We start from the raw sequence: 19,714 nt of genomic DNA, 5'->3' as shown, positions 1-19,714 counted from the left end.
TACTTGCCTGCCTCCATAACTCTCTGGTCCGGTTTTCTTACTTCGAGTTTCAGTACGGAATGGAGGTTACATGGAGAAAGGGGATGGTTAGCGGAGGAAGAGGTTAGAAAAGCTGCCTGCTCTTTTGATGTCATTTTAACTACTTTTTGGAACCTAGCCACTCTCTGGGGGGTATGAGATTTCCCAGGACCCACATTTAATCTCCCAAAAAGCAGAACATTTTGTCTGCTTTGTTCACTATTGTATTCCCCAAGCCCAGAACTGTATTTGACAAATAATTATTTCTTAGCACTTAAGTGTTAATAAATGATTGTATAAACCATCCTGCTGTCTGACTTAAGAATTTCGTACTGCTTTATTTGAGAGCTAGATTAACCACCCAGTTTCAATATGAACATGAACAAAGCATGAGTTGGCTCTACTTTTGCAGCTTAATATCTTGTATCTCCTGGCTGTCATTCCCTGCATGAGCTTTACAGATAGGTTTACTTACTAGATGATTTCCCAAAGATCTGACAAATGGAGCTCTGGTAATCCCTTGCTACTTTTTCCAAAGCAGATCCATACATGTCATAGTCCTAGAAGGGACTGAGGCTTTGATCCTTGTTCTTTGTTACAGAAAATAGAATCTTCTCTACTTAATAAGTAAAGGAGATTTATTACAGATACACGAAATAGCTCACCAGATTGCAAATTAAAAAAAAAAAAAGGCTGTATTCTAAGCTCTTAAAAACAACTTCTAAAATCCAACTGCAGAACTGGGACATCAAAGGATTTGCCGCATCTGCTATTATCAGAACTATCTAAATAAAGAAGTCATCACCCCAGCTGCTGGTTTCAGAAATGCACTGCCTTTTCCATTATCTGTGGATGGAAAATTAATGTGCTACATCCTCCCTGTTTTCCCATAAGTCATCTCATATAAGGTCTTGATTGCCTGAATCTGATAGGAAAACCTAAAGAACATCGAGAGCACTAACTGCAGGGCAATCTCAAAATGTTACTTTAATTTACTAAGCGCTGTAAAAATCCTGTTAAAAAGAAGGCTATTAGTTGGCGTTTGAAATGGTTGTTGAGTAAATCAATTCATAGTAGCTGCCACAATGATAGGCATTAAAATTTCCAAAAGAAAAATCATACTGAATTTTTTGCAAATATATGTACATATAAAAACTCTTTAATACACATATACCAAATGGTAGCAATGATCAGCATCAGACAGATTGCCAGTAAAATTTGCTTTCTCTTTATTAAAGAATTTTCCTGAGGATAATATAACACATTGAAATATATATATCAAGATAAAGCAATTGAAGAACACAAAAGCGGGCCTGGCACTTATTAATTACCTAGTTATTGTGAACTACGGACATTATTCTCCAGAATTGTTTTATTTTTTTTTTAAAATGACCAAGAATTAAGCTCACATAGAGAAAATTTTATCATATATATCTTTCCCTGTTCATCTATTTATATGCTTTATGTTTGTATAGTTCTTGTTTTCGCCTTAGAAACAAAGTCAGATGAGATTTACCTTCCACGAAAACTCAAGGGAAAGGCTGTAAACAAGAAAGTCCTACCAGGACTTCATTCCACATCCACTTGTACCCTAGAGGACAACCCCCACAACACCCTCCCTTACCCGCCCCCGCCCAAAAGAAAAGAAAACCCCAGAGGATAACCAAAACATTGAACTACTTTTTTGGATGAGGATGGAGATGGGTAATTATAAATGTTTACGTAGTAGTTTTTGTTCCTTTGTTCCTGCCTTATTCTAAGTGTTGTTAGACAATTCTCCATGGGTCTCCTGCATTTCAGCATGTCCTGAGAGTGAAAACACTGACTGAAGTTTCGTTTCAGACTTTCTTTTCGAGAATATTGCATAGGGAATAGCCTTGAAAAATACAAATAGCATCTGTCTCTGGAACAATGGGCAGCATATTTACTGTCAAATGCAATAAAAATAATGTCTCCTTCAGGGCAAATGTCAAGCCTGCACCCTGCCATTTTATAAAAGATTTGGATTCCCTAAGCTGGGGAAGCGGTCCTTTTTCTGTAATGTAAACCCCAACATGTGCAAGCATCACCTGGCTCCCTTCTCATCGCTCAGTGGGAGCCTGAACAAATGCTGTTACTCTAGGTACTGCTGACGCTATGAGTAATAAATTTTCTTTTTTTTTTCTGATACAGGAGCCTCGGTCAGCTGCCAACATGCATGAAACTGTGGCAAACCAGTTTGTTTTCTGTAGAAAGCAAAATCTCAGACCCTTCTCAGGCCTTCACAAATACTCTGGATTTATTAATTCATTTAATCTTCAAAACAACCCTAGCAAGAAGGAACTGCCATCATCCCATTTCACGGATGTGATTATTATTTACACTGAATTCAAATAATTTGTTCATTGTCACCCAGATGTTTAGTGGTAGACCCAGGATTGAAATATAGTCTGGTTTTAGAGTCTGAGCTCTGAACCATCAAGCAAAACTAATTTCATGATCATCATTTAGTTCTTAGTTTTCACTTTGTTGTAAGGGAAAAATGGAATGACAGTGTCAGAGGAAGGAAGGGAGCAAGAAAAAATCTAGTCAATTTGTCAAATTCGAAAACTGTTTAGCTCGTTCCCAATACTTCTCAGTGTTAATCCTATTTTTTTTTTAATTTTTTAATTTTTTATTGACTTTGTAATAATATTACATTAAAAATATATATGTGAGGTCCCATTCAACCCCACCCCCCCACCCCCCCTCTCCCCCCCCCCCCCCAACAACACTCGTTCCCATCATCATGACACATCCATTGGATTTGGTAAGTACATCTTTGGGCACCTCTGCACCTCATATACATTGGTTCACATCATGGCCCATACTCTCCTCTATTCCATCATGTAGGCCCTGTGAGGATTTACAATGTCCGGTGATTACCTCTGAAGCACCATCCAGGGCAGCTCCATGTCCCGAAGACGCCTCCACCTCTCATCTCTTCCTGCCTTTCCCCATACCCTTTGTCCATTATGTCCACTTTTCCCAATCCACTGCCACCTCTTCTATGTGGACACTGGATTGGTTGTGTCCATTGCACCTTTATGTCAAGAGGAGGCTCAGATTCCACCTGGATGCTGGATGCAATCCTCCCATTTTCAGTTGTTCAGTGTTAATCCTATTAATCAATCAGTATCAACCTACTAAAGCATAGCAATCTCTTTACCCTAGAACTATTTCTACTCTAATTCCTCCTTTAAGTCTCATTGGTCAAACGTCAATATTTAAACATTTGCAGTTATCCAAGTGTCCCAAGACAATGACTACTTCCCTCTTTACCATAACTTTCCCTTTTTCCCCATCCTTCTAGATATCAAGAAAAGACTGATCTCTCTTCCCTACCTCACTATACCACGACATTCTGTGCTTTTCTCTACCAAAGTATTTATAACAGTTATTGTTACATTATTTGTTTTTCCTAGTTCCGTCTTCCAAACATACAAGAGTACTACTTGCCTCCCTGGAACAGAAACTGTCACCCAACCTAGTTTCTAATATTTAAATTAATAAATATTGTCAAATTATGCCTTGTTTTCTGATTCAGCTGAGCTTACCTTAATCTTCTCGTTTCCTGATATAGTCTGGCAGGCTAATATTATACAGTACGTCTGGCATAAAACAGTACTTTCTAAATGTAGCAGTCATTAACTTACAATCTATGGGTTAAATTAAGCTTAGATTTCTACTAGAGTTCTCAAAATTTCTTCAAATTTAAATATAAGCTATTACCGCATCTAGTACAAAAATTTTGAAGAAAAACTCTCCCTCCCCCAAAGAATAATGAAAACATCTATACAAAATATTCAAAGCCCTTTCCACTTCATTGGATTGTATTTTTCTAATATGGGCTCTCCATGTATACTGGTAGAGTTATGGCAAAAGTATAATGTTAGTCTGAGAATAAGTATGATAAGAGACTTAGTGAATAATTGCTATTAGGAGATCAGATGCCTCTAAGTTTGGAATAAATATTAATTATACCTTACAATTATATAAAAGAATGAGAAAAAATAAAAGCCTTAATCTCTAATTTTAACATTCATGAAAATGAAGTTTACCTTTTCATAAATGTTTCTACAATGAATGTCTTAAAAAATGATAATAGAACAAACGAAAAATTCACATAGACCTAAGGTTTTATATTTCATCCAAAAGGATCATGTACTTCATATCATTTAATCATTAAAACAATACTTTGTAGTATATTATAATTATATCACAGGTAAAAAAAGAGATGAAGGGACCTTAAGTACAAGTTAAATAAATGCTGAGCACAAACCCCAAAATATCTTTAAACAAAGTGTTTTATAAATCAGTGTTTCTCAGAATGTGGTTCTTGTAAATCTAGTTTTTTTTAGTTGTTCCCTGGGAGGTTGGTGATGGAGGGAAGGAATCCGTAATCAAATACATTGGAAATGCTTGAGGTAGCAATGTGAGCCAGTACAAAGGATTGATGGGGTATTTTGCAACATTATTGTACATATTTAACCAGCGTGTCCATTAATTTTCAAATATCCAATGGATAAGGATTCCATATGCCAAGTATTTAATGGATGGTGGTGATGGTAGGAAAACCTTGGGAACATAATTAACAGCACTGAAATATATATTTGAATTTATTTAAAAGTAGGAAGGTTGGTTGTATACCTGGTAATAGAACACATTTTTTAAAAAATCCATAAAACTGCACTACACAGTGGCCCCTAAGTTAAACCATGGTCTATGGTTAATAGTACAATTATATAAATGTGCTTTCATCAATTGTATCAAATGTCCCACACCAATGCAAGATGTTAATAATAGGAGGGAATTTGAAAATCCTTTATACTGTGCATAACTGTTTTGTAATCCCACAACTTCTCTGATAAAGGAAAAAAAAGGAATAATATTTATCAATTTTACTAGGATGACACCCATTTTTAGTAAATGCATTTGCATCTTATTATGTAAAATATTACAAAACATTGTTACTCATATGAGTTAAAGCTATGAAATGTATTTTGTAACTACTTCAAAGGGAAAAGTATTTGGCAGAATAAAATTCCAAATTAACTAATCCATCACATTTAGGCAAAGAAATATATGACTATATTAGGTTCATAGAGGTCATTGGTTATAATATCACCTAAAGAGTTAAACATATTTGTAATATAAAATTTATATTCTTCACTCTTGTAAAAACGTTGACTAATTTGCAAAATACCTAAAAATCATTATATTAAATGCTAATATTTCGGGTAATAAAGAAGAAATATTTTCTAAAAACCTAAGTAAGTAATTTCTTGAATAATGTCAACTTTCACATTTAAAGTACCTGGGGAAATTTAGCAAAAAAGGAAAGTTGATAGGCCATCAAGTTTTTCATTAGCAGATAAAGCAGCAAGTTTCGCAAAATACTAAATGACCATTTCAAAATATATTCTTTCATTAAGTCTAACCACAAGTAAGTGATTTCTTTAGGATAAATAAATGAAACTATCAAAGAAATTTTGGTGACTATTACTTAACATTTCTTCAAATATAACATTCAATAATTTCAGGAGACCGTTTGCATGATTTAAAAAAAAATACTTTTGTGTAAAACCATTTAGCTCTCTGTTAAAAATCTAGAAAAAATTTTTTGTATTGGTGATTGAAGGGAAGAACAATGTTGACAGTGGATAGGTGAAAAAAGTTTTATAAATTGACTTATGCAAAGAAAACCCTGTTTAAATGAGCAAGTGTTCATTTGGTATAGCATACAGCATCATATAATTACTTGTTAGAAAAATTTAAGCGCAGTTACTGTGGGTTGTTTTTCCCCAACATCACTAAACTTCAGTTACAACTTGAATTCTCTTAGATAGCACTGCCTCCTGGTGTGCAAAGTGAGCTACAAAATAAACCCCGTGAAACCGAAATAAATGACCCACTGGATGAGATGACGTATTGTTATGTGTTTGAAAACTAGAGAATGAATGCAAAATGGAAGAAAAATGATGTTTGGCATAATATAAATTGAGCCCTTCTTGACAAAAATGAGAAACAGTATCAGTTACTTCTCGAAACCCATTCTGGTTGATGATAATAGAATCATTAGATAGAGAAGGATGTTTGTCTTTTTGTTTGCTGTCGCAAGGAGACACGCATAAATATTATCTAAAATTGCACTAACTTATTTAAATGGATTTTGTAAAGAATGGAGGATAAATATTGTCGTAATTCCCAGAGAAAAGTTATTGCTTACACTGAAACTATTCTGCCTGAAAAAAATTTAGTGAGGTATTTGAGGATATAATTTAGGTTACGTATAGTGAATAAATTTCAATTAATTTCTTTTTCTTTTGTGAGCTTTATATTGGAACTTAAAGTGTCAAGGTTCTGAAAGTTTGTGAAAGTAGCAAGTATCTCATGTAAGTAATGACCTCCAGAATTCGCATTTGACATTTTATCTTTTTGTTTTTAAATGCACTCACTTCCATATGACAATTTTTAATAGTAAAAATCATAAACTGAACAGATGTCTATTAATGAAATCAGAAAAGTCTAGCAATATGTTCATAGTAGTTAAGAATTACATTTTTAATTGATCTCTAACTCACTAACCTATTTATATTCCATATTGCTAAGTTAGGTGTAAAGGGAAGTAGATTTACATATTTGAGATGTTCATATTGATAATTAAAGAACTGCCAGTCAAATAGACACTATTAGATTATCCACATGTAGCACTGAAATTCACTGCAAGGTAATCAATACTCACTAATGAGAATATATTCCTCCCCTATTTACTTTTAAAAGTGCTTTTTAAAATAAAACAAGTATGCCAAAAATAAAATTGTTCAAACATAATACAATTGCTTTAGCAAGACAGTGTGTAAAATATTGTTCCTTCATGCCACTTTGCCACATGTAGTTAATTTTTAATAGTTATCACAAGTCTGCTATATACTCATCTGGCATTTCTCCAGCATTGTTGTCTAGTAAAAATAAACAATCAAGCAAATAAAATTACTAGTCCTTGGGTTGATCTCTCTAGGAATAAGTTTTCTTGGATTTTAGGCATTTGGTTTTCTGAGGATTACAATTATTATGATAGACAAAAAGCATAGGTTTCATAAATCCTACAAATGTTTATTTGTTTCAGCAATAGATTTCTAAACCGAAAAGCAAAGAACCTAAAGATTCATAATGTACAATACTGCAATCCATCAAAATTATAGCAACTCTGCATTTCCTATAATGGTAACAATCTCCATTTAAAGTATTACTTATGGTACAGGCTACACTGTATTTCATAAACATAAAGACAAACAACAATTAGACAAGAAAGCTCATAAAGGACCCATATATAGGATTTACCATGTTGCAGATTTTTATGATATGTTAATTTGTTCATGTAATATATTTAATGTTTTTATTAAGAAGAATTTGAGGGCATATTCCTATCCAATCATCACTCCTGACTAACTATCTGACATTGAAGGAGTAGTGAACCTTGGAGGTAGTGAAATAACCTCAAAAATTCTAAGAGGTTATTCTAATGAAAAGAAATCTGAATATTCAGGCAACCTGATTTGTGAGATTAGATTTCCAACCTTCATGGGAACTCCTTCTCTCCCTAAACTCCTGTGTTCCTGTTGATATGTATTTCTGGACATGTCACATTCTTTTCAGTGTCCTCAGTTGTAAATTTGCAACACAGTAAGGAAAGGAGAACCTGAATACGTTGTTTAAGATGAGAGAGAAAATTGTTTGTATGTGTGTAAAGACCTTAGGCTCCATAGTTATTTAATAGCACTTATTACCCTAAACACACTACTTGATTTGATCAGGTACAGTCTTGACATAGTATTTTCCTAGATTGTTTGATATAAGTAGGAAAGCATGCTCCAGCAGGAAAACAATTGTACTACTTATTTTTTTTAGTCTGTACCAAAGTTTATGGCATAACATATATCACATGGAACCCAGAAAACTGCAGAGTTCTGAAGGATACATGTCTGTAATAACAGCATTGCTCAATGTGCTTACAGAATTATAATGAATTAGAATGTCAAAAAGTGAAAGACTTTTGATATCCCAGGATACATTATGCTAATATTTACCATAAGTGGAATTAGATACTGAGGGGTTGAATCACATGTCTAAGATCACAAGGATTTAGTTAACAAGCTGTCACAAGACCAAGATATGTCACTTAAAATATTACTATGCCACATTTACCATTGACTATTTTGTTCTTCAAGTTACAAAGCAATGACCAATATTTATATAAGTTGGCAGGTGGGAAAATAACCATAATCATTCCATTAAAGGAATAAAAATTGAGATAATAGCATTTATATCTAGCAGATCCATGAAAGAAACAGTGTTAATAAAATATGCTAAGTTCACCTAGTATACAAGTAATAATTGGTTAAATAAAATATTAACCATTTTAAAATAGAACAAAATTATGATATTGATCTGTGGTATTTATTTTGCATGTGGTTTTTAAAATATGGGAGGGTATACCTCTAACTATACCTAATAATATTTGTTTGAGGATAAAATGAGATAATATATTTTAAAAGTTTGGTGCAATGTTTGGCATCTATTATATATTTAACAAAATTTAGGTATTAATGACAGATTATTCATGTTCAGTAGTGAAATAGTTTTAGTCTTCAGTGTTTCTATTTTTAGACATTGACTATATCTACCTTTATAAATGGTCTGAAAAAACTTAAATATAAATGGCAAAGCAAGGAAGGCACACTTTTAAAAAAATCACTTCAGAATGAAAAGAACTGAGAGTGTTCACTTGAAAGCAAGAAAGAGGAAATTGTATTAAGAGCAACATAAGGTTTCAAGTGAACAAGACTATATGGAACATTGTTTTATTTACAGAGACAGGGTAAAGCTGATTCTCAGCTTTATGGGTGAGTATCAGTGGTGCTTTGCTAGAGCATCACCATATGCAGATGTTTCACAAATGATATTATCCTTCTGAGTATAGTGAATATTTAAAATTACTTTATAAATTTACAAAATCTACTAAGCTGACTGAATTTTTAAACTATTTGAAAACCAAGAATGACTTAAATCTTCACAAATTGATATTCTTTCAGAACTGACAACTCTAGAGAGATGCTCTTACATAGAAATGCATATACACCAATCATTTAAAGACTTCCTTGAGAAATATTGGAAGAGACTAACCGATTTATTGTTCTCCTTATTTTAAAATATTCCTCTAAAGAAGTTATATCCTAATATTTATAATATTCTCAATGGATTTAAACACCTGATACATAATATTTTGCAATGTTGTATTTGTCATGTCAACTGAAGAAAAATATTAAGGATGACTGCCTTGATATTTGACCCTTTCTTTCAAACATGGGAACTGTCTTCATTCCCCTGCTCTAATCTTCAATACAAATTTTAGGAACAATATCTTTAACAATTGCAGATTCCAAAATTGTGTACTAGAGATTAGGTCCCCTTAATTTAAAAATAGACAATCTAGGCATTACAGTCAATTGAGAATGCAACAGCTTAGAAATCGTCAGTTGAAGCCCGTATAAAAATACGTTTTGGACATGTATAAAACATGGACTATTAATATTTAAAATATATTAGAATAAAACATATGGGAGGGTCAACTAATCATTTAGAGATAGAGTTGCACATTCACAAACATTTCAATATATATCTTTATGTCATGGAGGAAACAGGAATCAATTTTTATTGGAGTACTTTGTGCCCATTTGTAATTTCAAATCATTAATATCATTTATTTGGGATTGCTGTCTAAAGGAGAAATAGCAAAGGATACAGGAATTTAGAAGATTACAGACTATTCTAAAGACATTCCTGATGATGTCATGAAAGTATTCTGGTAAATGAGATTACCAATTAGTCAAGAAGTGAACAGAATTACTGATTGAGAATTGGTTACAGATATTAAGTAAGAATATAGATCATATTTCAATAATTATTTGCCAAGATACGTAAAATATTTGATTTTCAGAATTTTTGCCACCTACCCATGGGTAAACTATTGCTTTCTTGCTTCATAATGTTTTCTTTTAATATTTATACCAAAAACATTTTTGATATTCATTAATAATTTCCAGAAGACACTTCATGAGGAGTCCAATAATTACGCAAGAAAAATGCAGAATTATTCTACATAGAGAAAGCCAACAAATCCTTCAGAAACCATATATCTATGATTTATTTACAACCCAAAGTCTAGAAGCCAGCACGTGAATTTGATTTCTTAACTGTGTATCAACTCATAACTGTGAAAGAAGTGAAGAGCATCATCTTGAATTTTTATATTACAAAAGAAAAAATGTTACTACACAGTAGTTGGGAAAACACAATTTCTATTACTTTAAATGATATGATTTATGTAGCTCGTTCAATAAGGCATCAAGAAAGAAGCTACATGAAACGTACTTCTACTATAATAGAGTTGCAAACATGATTTAAGATTAGCCTGAGACACTGGGACCCTTTATAAGAAGGAAAGTGTACACTCAGAATGCTTTAAAATTCATATATCATTTAAATGCACATCATACAGAATATCTTAGAATTGAAGTTCTCTTTTACAGCACAAAATAAAAAACTTTGAATTAATATGAGTGTTTTGGGAATAAATAAGTCTAATAATTTCACATATAACATAACAAGTCATACTTCAGTTTGTTGAAAATGAACATATATAGTTTGGGAATTCTAGAAGAACAGTCTTACATAATTCATTTGAATAAAATATATGCAGAAAAAATGCATATCTTTTCTCATTTGTCAGTAGTACAACACACACAGAGATGACTGAACATGAAAATTTTATTGTGGAACTCATTTGTTTATGGAGAGATATGCAGAAAGGATTATACTTGGACTTTCTATAAGTGAACAAAAGTGGACTTTTTAATAAAATTTACCAACACAGAGAACCTCAGAAACTGTCCTTTCAGAATTGAAGGGGTACATGTAAGCAAAGTAATTTCTATGCAATTTTTAAATTTTTATGGAACTCTGAAAAGAAATCCAATAATTTCTTCCTATGCAAAAAGAAAGGAAGGAAACAGGACAGTTGTGTTTCATTCCATACTCAGGTTTGGGGCTGGAATGCCTTCAAGAAGGGGTAGAGGAGAAAAGATGGACAAAATAAATAGTAAGAAGGGCTCACACGTGTGTGGAGAAGCCAGGAGTCTGAGATCAAGGAAAATCTGTGTGAAATTCCAGGATTGCAATCAGCAGCAGCACATGTTAATGGAAAACTTCATTGCAAGGATATAAACTACCTAGAGTAATTTATTATTTCAATGACTAAACTTCAAAATGTAAGAATGCCTCTACAGGAAAAACAGTCTCCCTATATCTAGCTAGAGTTGACTTAGCAATTCTAAGAGCTATCCCCCAACTTTCAATATATGCATAAATATTATCTAGATTATTCATAGAATATATAATGAGATAAGACGTGACTAAATTGTGACTTTTCCATGAACATATTTTGAAAATTTCCGTATTCAAATATAGTTGTGACAGAATACCACAGTGTAAGGACAATGCTTGTAGGAAGAATTTCACCAGAACAAATTAGGGATTAGACATTAATTTCTTTTGGAATTTTCAAAAGCATTGTGTGAAGAAGGGATATCTTAAATGAGAAGCTGCAATGGCCCTGGAACATTCCCAAAGGGCTGTCAATGGCTATAAAATCACAGTAAAAATTTGGAATTATCATTGTTTTCTCATTTTAAAATTTATTTACAAAACTGTGCCAAATCATTTTTTTCTTCCAGCCCTATACGTATATTCATTTATGTAACTATGATGTCAAAACATTCATTCCTTACCTTTGATTCTTGAACCGTCTTGACTTTTTTCCTGCTGGAATTAAAACATAGAAACAGGTCAAAATATGCAAGTAAATATTTGCTCAACAGTCTGATATAAATCTTCACTATATAAATAACTGTCAACATGTTCTGATATATATATGCTGGAGACAGTGTAAGGCAATTCTCACCTTAAAAAACACTTACCTAAGATTTTTTTAGGAGAAGTAAGCACACTTGGTAGATAAATATTTCCCTAAGAAATCAATACATTATAAGAATGATTTATAAATAAATAAATAATCATGTCTTTTAAATGTCTTGGGTCTTCCCATATAATTCCAACACATGTTTTTAAAACTGCCTCCAGAATTTGCTTTTAATGGCCCTGCTTTAATCATAAAGTATTGTTGAGGAAAAAATTTAAGGAAAATATATAGGGGAGAATTCATTAAAAATTAAAAAATCACAAATGATTTTTTTCAAGTCTTTCTTTTGATTTAACTTAGAATTGGACCCTATCTCACTTCTCTAAGGCTAAGGTTGACAAAAATTCTGTTATTTATTTACAGGCTGTTTCAGTCAAACCTGTCTCTCCAGTTGACATAGCTCTTTATTAGTTGCCAGGCGACCCCCAAAGAATCAGCTTGCTTTCAAGTTTTAAGTAGGAATAGTATATTCTATAACTTCTCAATTAATATTCAAGCACTGTTTATTCTGTCTAAAAGTATTAAGATACCACACTAAAAATAATTTTGAAATATGTGTCTAATAAAAATGAAAATTACAAATATAATGAACTACAAAATTGTGTGAATGCCAATAAATTTGGTACATAATAAAATTATGAAAAACTTATTTTTTGAAAATACTAATTCCTGAGTCAGATTGTGGGAATAAACATGCTTATTGACAAATGTATACTTATTGAGTTAGCTAACCCAATGATACGATTCACTTCGATATTAACACTCTGCAGGATATTTCTCTCATTACAACTCACCTAACCTCTGAGTTTGAATATGTTCTTTCCTTAATTGGTTAATTGATTTTTTTCCAGTTCCAATTTATTTTTATTATTATTTGGGGATCTTTAAAACTAAAATTTAAATGTAATTTAGGACAAGAAAGATTAAGTTATCCAAACGAGAACTTGGTAGTAAAATAAAATCAATCTCCTTTCTTTCCTTTCTCTCTCATCTCCTCTTTCACCATTCATTCACTCATTTAGTAATTCATTCTTTCAACAAATATATATGGAGCACTTTCTATGTGCAATGCACTGCTAAGGTGATAAGACTATAGGAGTATACAAAACAGTCCAGAGTCATGTTCTTATGGAACATAACACATAGATCCCACTAAATTATATTAATAAAAAAGATACACCATAGACACAAGCAGTATTGGGATGGAGTGCAATTTTACATAGGCCCTCACTGAGAACTTGATTTTGAATAAAATTCTGAATTAGGGAAGGGAATAATTGATGTAGACAACTGGGTAAAATATGTTTCAAGAGAGAAAAACATTTTCAAATGCCTTCAGGTACAGGACTTCTTAGCATTGTCAAGAAGTATCAAGATCAGTGTAACTGGACTGAACTGTGAAAAGGGGCTTTATTAGGAAATGAAATCATTATGGTATTAGGGACCACATATGCTAGTGCTTGAAGCATTTGTTAGGACTTTGGTTTTTACTCTGAGAGTGCTAAGAAAATATTGAAACGTGTTCTCAGAGGGTTAACATGTTAGAAATTAATTTAAATAAAATCATTCTGTCTATTGAGAAAAGTTTGGAAAGGATAAATACAAAATCAGAGAGGCAATTACAATAAATCATTTGAAAAAAACATAATGGCATGGAACAGTGTGGCAGTAGCAGAGGTGGGATGCCAGTGTATTAGTCAGCCAAAGGGATGCTGTGGCAAAATACCAGAAATTGGTTGTTTTTTTTTAAAGGTATTTATTTAGGGTAGGACCTTACAGATACTAGGCCATAAAGCATAAGGTACATCCCTCTCCAAAGTTTATTTTCACATGTTGGAGCAAGATGGCTGCCAACTGCTGAGAGGGTTCAGGCTTTCTGGGTTCCCTTTAATGGTTTTGCTTTTCTTTGGGTTCAAGGTTCCTTTCTTCCCAGGGCTTGCTTCTTCCTGGACTCAGGGTTCCTCTCTTCCTGGGGCTGGCTTTTCTTTCCCCTATGAGCTTACTTCCTAGGCTCAAGACTTCGGTATCAACTCCAACATCAAAACTCCAACATTAGAAACCCTCAACTCTGTCCTTTGCCATGCCTTTTATCCATGAGTCCCCACCCACCAAGGGGTAAGTCAATGCCTTAATGATGTGGCCCAATCAAAGCCGTAATCATAACTTAATCAGACCAGATTACAAACATAATCCAATATTTATTTTTGGAATTTATAACCATATCAAATTGCTATACTTCATTTTCTGAATTCCTAAAAGACATTACAATATTTTAAAAAAACTTAAATCAGTAACAATGCAAGTACTAAATTATATCACAATTATTTAAAGAAATACAGTTTGTCTTGGGGCAAAGTCCTGTCTTTGAAACTTACAAAACAATTTATTTGTTTCCAATACACAAATGGGCAGACAAAGGCTAAACATTTTTGTTATAATAAGGAGAAACTGGGAGGGAAACATGAGTCATGGGTTCTCTATAGTTCAGTAAACTTGCAGGGTATCTTTCATTTGATTTCAGTCTGAGTCTTATTTTTAAGATAATGGTTTCTTCTCTTTGATTCCTTCTCTTTTTACATCCTTGCCCAGTGGCCATTTTTTCGGTTCCACCCTCATTAAGCATCTGGGTGTTGACCAAGTTCCAGAACTCACCCTCCAAGAGTGTTGGGGTGATTGCCACACCTTGTTCAATCTTTGGGTTAGAGTCTTAACCCCCTAGTACAGTGACATGAAGACAACATTTCCCTTAACCTTTGGCAAACAGGCTCAACGCACTCAGAGCAACGAGTTGATGACCTGGCCTTTCCTAACCTTTGGCAGATAAGCTCAACCTTCTCAGAGCAACAAGTGACCACCTGGCCTTCCCTAATCCGTGGAGACAGGTCCATCCCTCTCAGAACAATGGGGTGCTGACCTTAACTTCCCTAATCCTTGGGGAATGTGCTCACCGTCTCTGTACACATGGGTGGGGTTCTTTTCTTGTCCCAAGGTGATGTCTTAATTTCAGATTTCGGCTTCCATGGTTTTCCTCTTAAAGCTGTTTTTCCTTCAATTTCTCCTTTCCATGTTTCTTTTAGTCCAAACCGACAGAGGTTTTGTTCATACAGCTCTCCCCAAAACCTTGTTGGTTTAGCACAGAAGAAGCAGGGGTCTAAGCCATCAGACAATATGGCTTTCCACAAGTCTTTCTGAGATAACTGCATTTTTAATCTTGATTTATAAATACCAAGCTTAGTTAAGTCCTCCAGTGGGGCACTTTCTTCAGGGTGCTTAATTTTCAGAGGCTTGGGATTTCCAGAATTGTTTGTTTTCTTCATGCCCGACAATTTAGATTTTAGTATATCCCTCTCATCTACCATTTTGCTTTAAGCTGCAAGCAGAAACCAAGCCACATTCTCTGGGTTTACTTTGGAAATTTTTTTAGCTAAATGCCCAGGCTTACCATTTTCAAATTTTGCCTTTCATAAAACACCAGGAGTTAATCTTGCTATGTTTTCTGCAACTTTAAAACAAGGATCACCTTTCCTCCAGTTTTCAATTATAATTTCATCATTTACTTCTCAGGCTTCATAAAAAGATTTTTAGCAGTCATGTTGCTATCAACAGTCTCTTCAAAGAACTGTAGGTCTTTTCTTCCATGCATCTCACAATTACTCCAAAAAATACCCCTTACCCATTTATAAAACCGTTCCAGCATTTTGGTAATTGCATATGCACTATGGTATGATATGGTATCAAATTCTGTATTAGTCAGTCAAAGGGGTCCTGAAGTAAAATACCAGAAACTGGTTGGTTTTTATAAAGGGTATTTATTTGGTGAAGGACCTTACAGTTATTAGGTCTTAAACCTTAAATTACTTCCCTCACCAAAGTCTATTGCCATATGTTGGAGCAAGATAGCTGCCGATGGCTATGAGGGTTCAGGCTTCCTGGGTTCCTTCCTTCCAGGGTCTTGCTTCTCTCTGGGTTCAAGGTTCCTTTCTTCCCAGGGCTTGCTTCTTCCTGGGCTCAGGGTTCCTCTCTTCCTGGGGCTGGCTTCTCTCTCCTCTGTGAGCTTACTTTCCCAGGCTCCAGGACCCAATGAAAGTCCTAATTATAACTTAGTCATGTCCATGTACAGACCAGATTACACACATAGTCCAGTATCTATTTTTATAATTCATAACCATATCAAACTGCTAAATTCAGTTAGAGCGAGCAAGATTTGTTGGTAGAGTAAAAGTTAGGTGTGAGAGGCAGAGCAGACAAGAATAAGTCCAGGTTTGGGCCTGAGTAACTAGAAGGCTAGAGTAATCTCCTACTAGGATGAGGGAGATGGACAAAGAAGAAAGGGAAGATCAGAAGTTCAGTTCTGTACATGTCAATTGACTATGTTATTATACATCCAAGTAGAGATGTCAAATACACAGTTGCAAATATTAGGTTTTGGTTACAGTTATAAACATTAGACTTCTCAGCAAAAGGATGTTATCTAAAGTCCAAAGACTAGATAACTCTTCAAACCAATGAGGACCATGGAAATAAAAATTAGAGCTCCAAACCTAAGAAACTACTGGATTAAGAAATCAACCAGATAAGGAAGAATCAGAGAAGGAGATGAAACAGATGTAGCTGAAGAACTAGGAGAAAATCTAAGTGTAAAATTCTAGTAGTCAAGTGAAGAAGTAATATAAGTGTTTATAGGAGAACTGATTAACTGCCTCAAATGCTGTTGAAATATCAGGAAAGATGAGAACTCGGAATTGGCTGATTAGGAGTTTTAGCAACTGTCATTCTTCATCTGTCATCTGTCATCTGTCTGTCTATCTATCTATCTATCTAGTCTATCTATCTTTCCATCTTCTATCTGATGTTTTGAAGGGACTTGACTCTTTATCATGCCTAATCTCATTTTTCTCTATCATACTCCATCTATGTTGGGCCACATCCTTTGCACCCCTCACCAGGTATAGAGTCTCATCAATGGGATTGGTAAGTGAAATCCAGCAAATACTTTGCACAAAATGGCTCCACATGCAGAAGGCAGATAACAAAAACATAACATATAGCATGCACCTTTGAAAAAGACTTAAGACAGATACAGTCTCAAATATTCATGGGTTTGTGTTTTTGACATGGTACCTTTTAAATGACTTTGAATATCCACCTGGGGATGCAGAGCAGGCAAATGACTGTAACATCTGGAAATGATAGGAAATATTTGACAGGACATATAAATTTGGAAGTCACCAGTATATGTGTAAATCATCGGGGATTGAATATGAACAAAATTTAGCAGATTTGAATGATCTAGAACTGAACGTTGGGGGTAGATACAGGAAAAATAGAAAGTTGAATTAGTCAACAAAAGAGCATTAGAAAGAAAGAAAAATTGTAGGAGAAAAATCAGGAGTGCATGTAAATTGTGGAATTCCAGGAGATAAATTATTGAAGAAGAAAAATTTTAATAGTGCAGTGAGGTCTAAGAAAACGTCTGCTAGTTTTATTGATATGGATGGAATAATTGACTTCAGAGAAAGGATTTTTTTCATGGTGTGATGGGCTTAGAAGTCAAATTTAAGTCAAATTTAAGTTATTCAAGGAAGAAGAGACTGAGAAATGTAGCAAGTGATAAAATTTGAATTTGAGAAACATCACTGAAAAATGACTTGGGATCGTATGTAGCTGGAAAGTAAATTTAAATCCTAGAAGGTATTTTGATTTGTTTTTTGTTCATTTGGCTTTTTGTTTTGTTTAGTCTAGCTTTATAATATTATTTTTATTAGTGATATTATGAGCATGTCTAAATGATAGGTGGTATGTAAAAGAAGTGCAGAGGACTGAGATAAACTGGGAAGATAATATTGACTTTATAAAGTTACTGAAAGAAGGGTATAATACAGAATACAAATATCGACTTAATTTATATAAGAGGAGATCCAGTTCCTCTGATGTGAAAGGTGGTGACAGGAAAAGTTGATCAAAGATGCAGGAGGTGTGTAGGTTTGATATGAGGAATTAAATTTGTTCACTCTGTTGTGATTTATTTTCTTTATGTAATAGAAGAAAAGGTCAGCTCTTGAGGTAGTAGGGGCTGATAGGTCTGTCAGAAATTTGAAGAGCTGGATATATTCCAAAATGAAAGTTTACTAAAGACAAAATAGTGTGACTTGGTATTGCCAAAGTGAGAATTTGTCCTTGTAAGTTTTTGGTAATACTAACTTTGGTCTTATTTTAACAATAGTCAAATAGTATTAAGTCATTGATATTATATTTTATTACAATTGTTTATTAAAACCAATTCTCTGTATACTTGTATGTAATTATAAATTACCAATGAGAACACCCTTAAATATTTCACAAACTGGAAAAGCTTAAAGAAGGTAAATTAGCGATTCTTTTATTTGACTTGGGGAGAATAGAGTAAGAACTGTAGACTGAGCAGGAAGGTTAGAGAGTTTTCCATTTATTGCTAAACTTATATTGGGACCAAGTCAGTAGTGACTTATATAACTAAATGGGGAGGTTCAAAGTAATGACTGTGCACATTTGCTTCTTTGATTGAAATGTTGCATTTTTCTATCTGGAAATACATATTTTTCAAAATTTTATTTTTCAAACTAATCCTTTAGGCTTGCAATGTCAGTTTTGTTGTTTATTCTGGAAAGAGGTAAGGAAAAAATTGTGAAAAAAGAAATGAATTTTGACCATGTATTAAAACTAAATAATAGAAAAACATCCTTGCTTTATTTTGTAGTGCACTATGTCCTGGAAGAATCCCAAAGACCTCCATTAACTACATAAGTAGACTCCATGAAATTCAGCCTGAGGTGGAAGACAACTAATAGACCCTTAAAGACAGTATGCTAAAGATTAGCAAAAGCAGTCAGGCAGTAGTATAGATTCAGAAGAAAACACATTAGTCTCCAGCATGATCTCTTAAAATTTAAGGAATTAGCATAGTAGATGTAACTAAACTATGTACAATGTACAATTGAGTCAAGTTGGAGTACGCACACAGTTGTTGTAGTATATATATATGCTTTATTAGAGAAGTTATGAGCTTACAAAACAATCATTTATAACATGTAAAATTCCCATACCGCAACCCTCCACTAACACCTTGCATTGTTGTGGAACATTTGTTACAGATTATGAAAGAGTATCATCAAAATAATATTACTAATTATGGCCCGCAGTGCTTACATTTGGTATATTTAAAAAAGAGTGAGTATCTTACAGCATCTAAGCAAACTGCAGTACAGCTAAACTAGGAGGTATTATCAAAAATGTTTCTCACCTAGTATATAGATTTATAACATAATAATTATTAACATTTGATAATAGCTGTGCCGTATGTGTGTGTGTGTGTGTGTGTATGAGCTCTAAAACTAAAGATCTGGCCAAAATATACTCAGACATAATTTAACCAGATCATGGAATTTGAGTCAGATTCCTGATCCAATATCAGCTCTTCAAAGAAGACTTCTCCAACTATTCTACCTAAAACAGCACTTCTGTTACTTTCTAATCCTTTTAACTGCTTTGCTTTTCAGCGTTGTTTCCTGAAACAAATATACACTTTCTCCTTTGTTTGCATATTGCCCTTCTCCTTCACTAGAATGTCTCTTTGCTGGTATAACCACAAGTGTCTAAGTA

General features: G+C 33.7%; 1 protein-coding gene across 4 annotated transcripts in view; it reads right to left on the bottom strand.

The window, feature by feature from the left end:
* FSTL5 (follistatin like 5) overlaps nt 1–19,714 on the bottom strand; it is an 849,524-nt gene that overhangs the window by 667,936 nt on the left and 161,874 nt on the right. For 2 of the 4 annotated variants that reach the window (XM_058276333.2, XM_058276438.2), the window contains exon 3: nt 11,886–11,919. In XM_058276333.2, coding sequence (XP_058132316.1) covers nt 11,886–11,919 — 34 coding nt within the window. The remainder of the gene's footprint in view (nt 1–11,885; nt 11,920–19,714) is intronic. The other 2 variants (XM_058276388.2, XM_058276479.2) reach the window with 1 other exon arrangement.

The sequence above is a fragment of the Dasypus novemcinctus genome, chromosome 1 (genome assembly GCF_030445035.2).
Source record: "Dasypus novemcinctus isolate mDasNov1 chromosome 1, mDasNov1.1.hap2, whole genome shotgun sequence".
NCBI lineage: Eukaryota > Metazoa > Chordata > Mammalia > Cingulata > Dasypodidae > Dasypus > Dasypus novemcinctus.
This window is presented reverse-complemented; position numbering and strand designations above follow the sequence as displayed.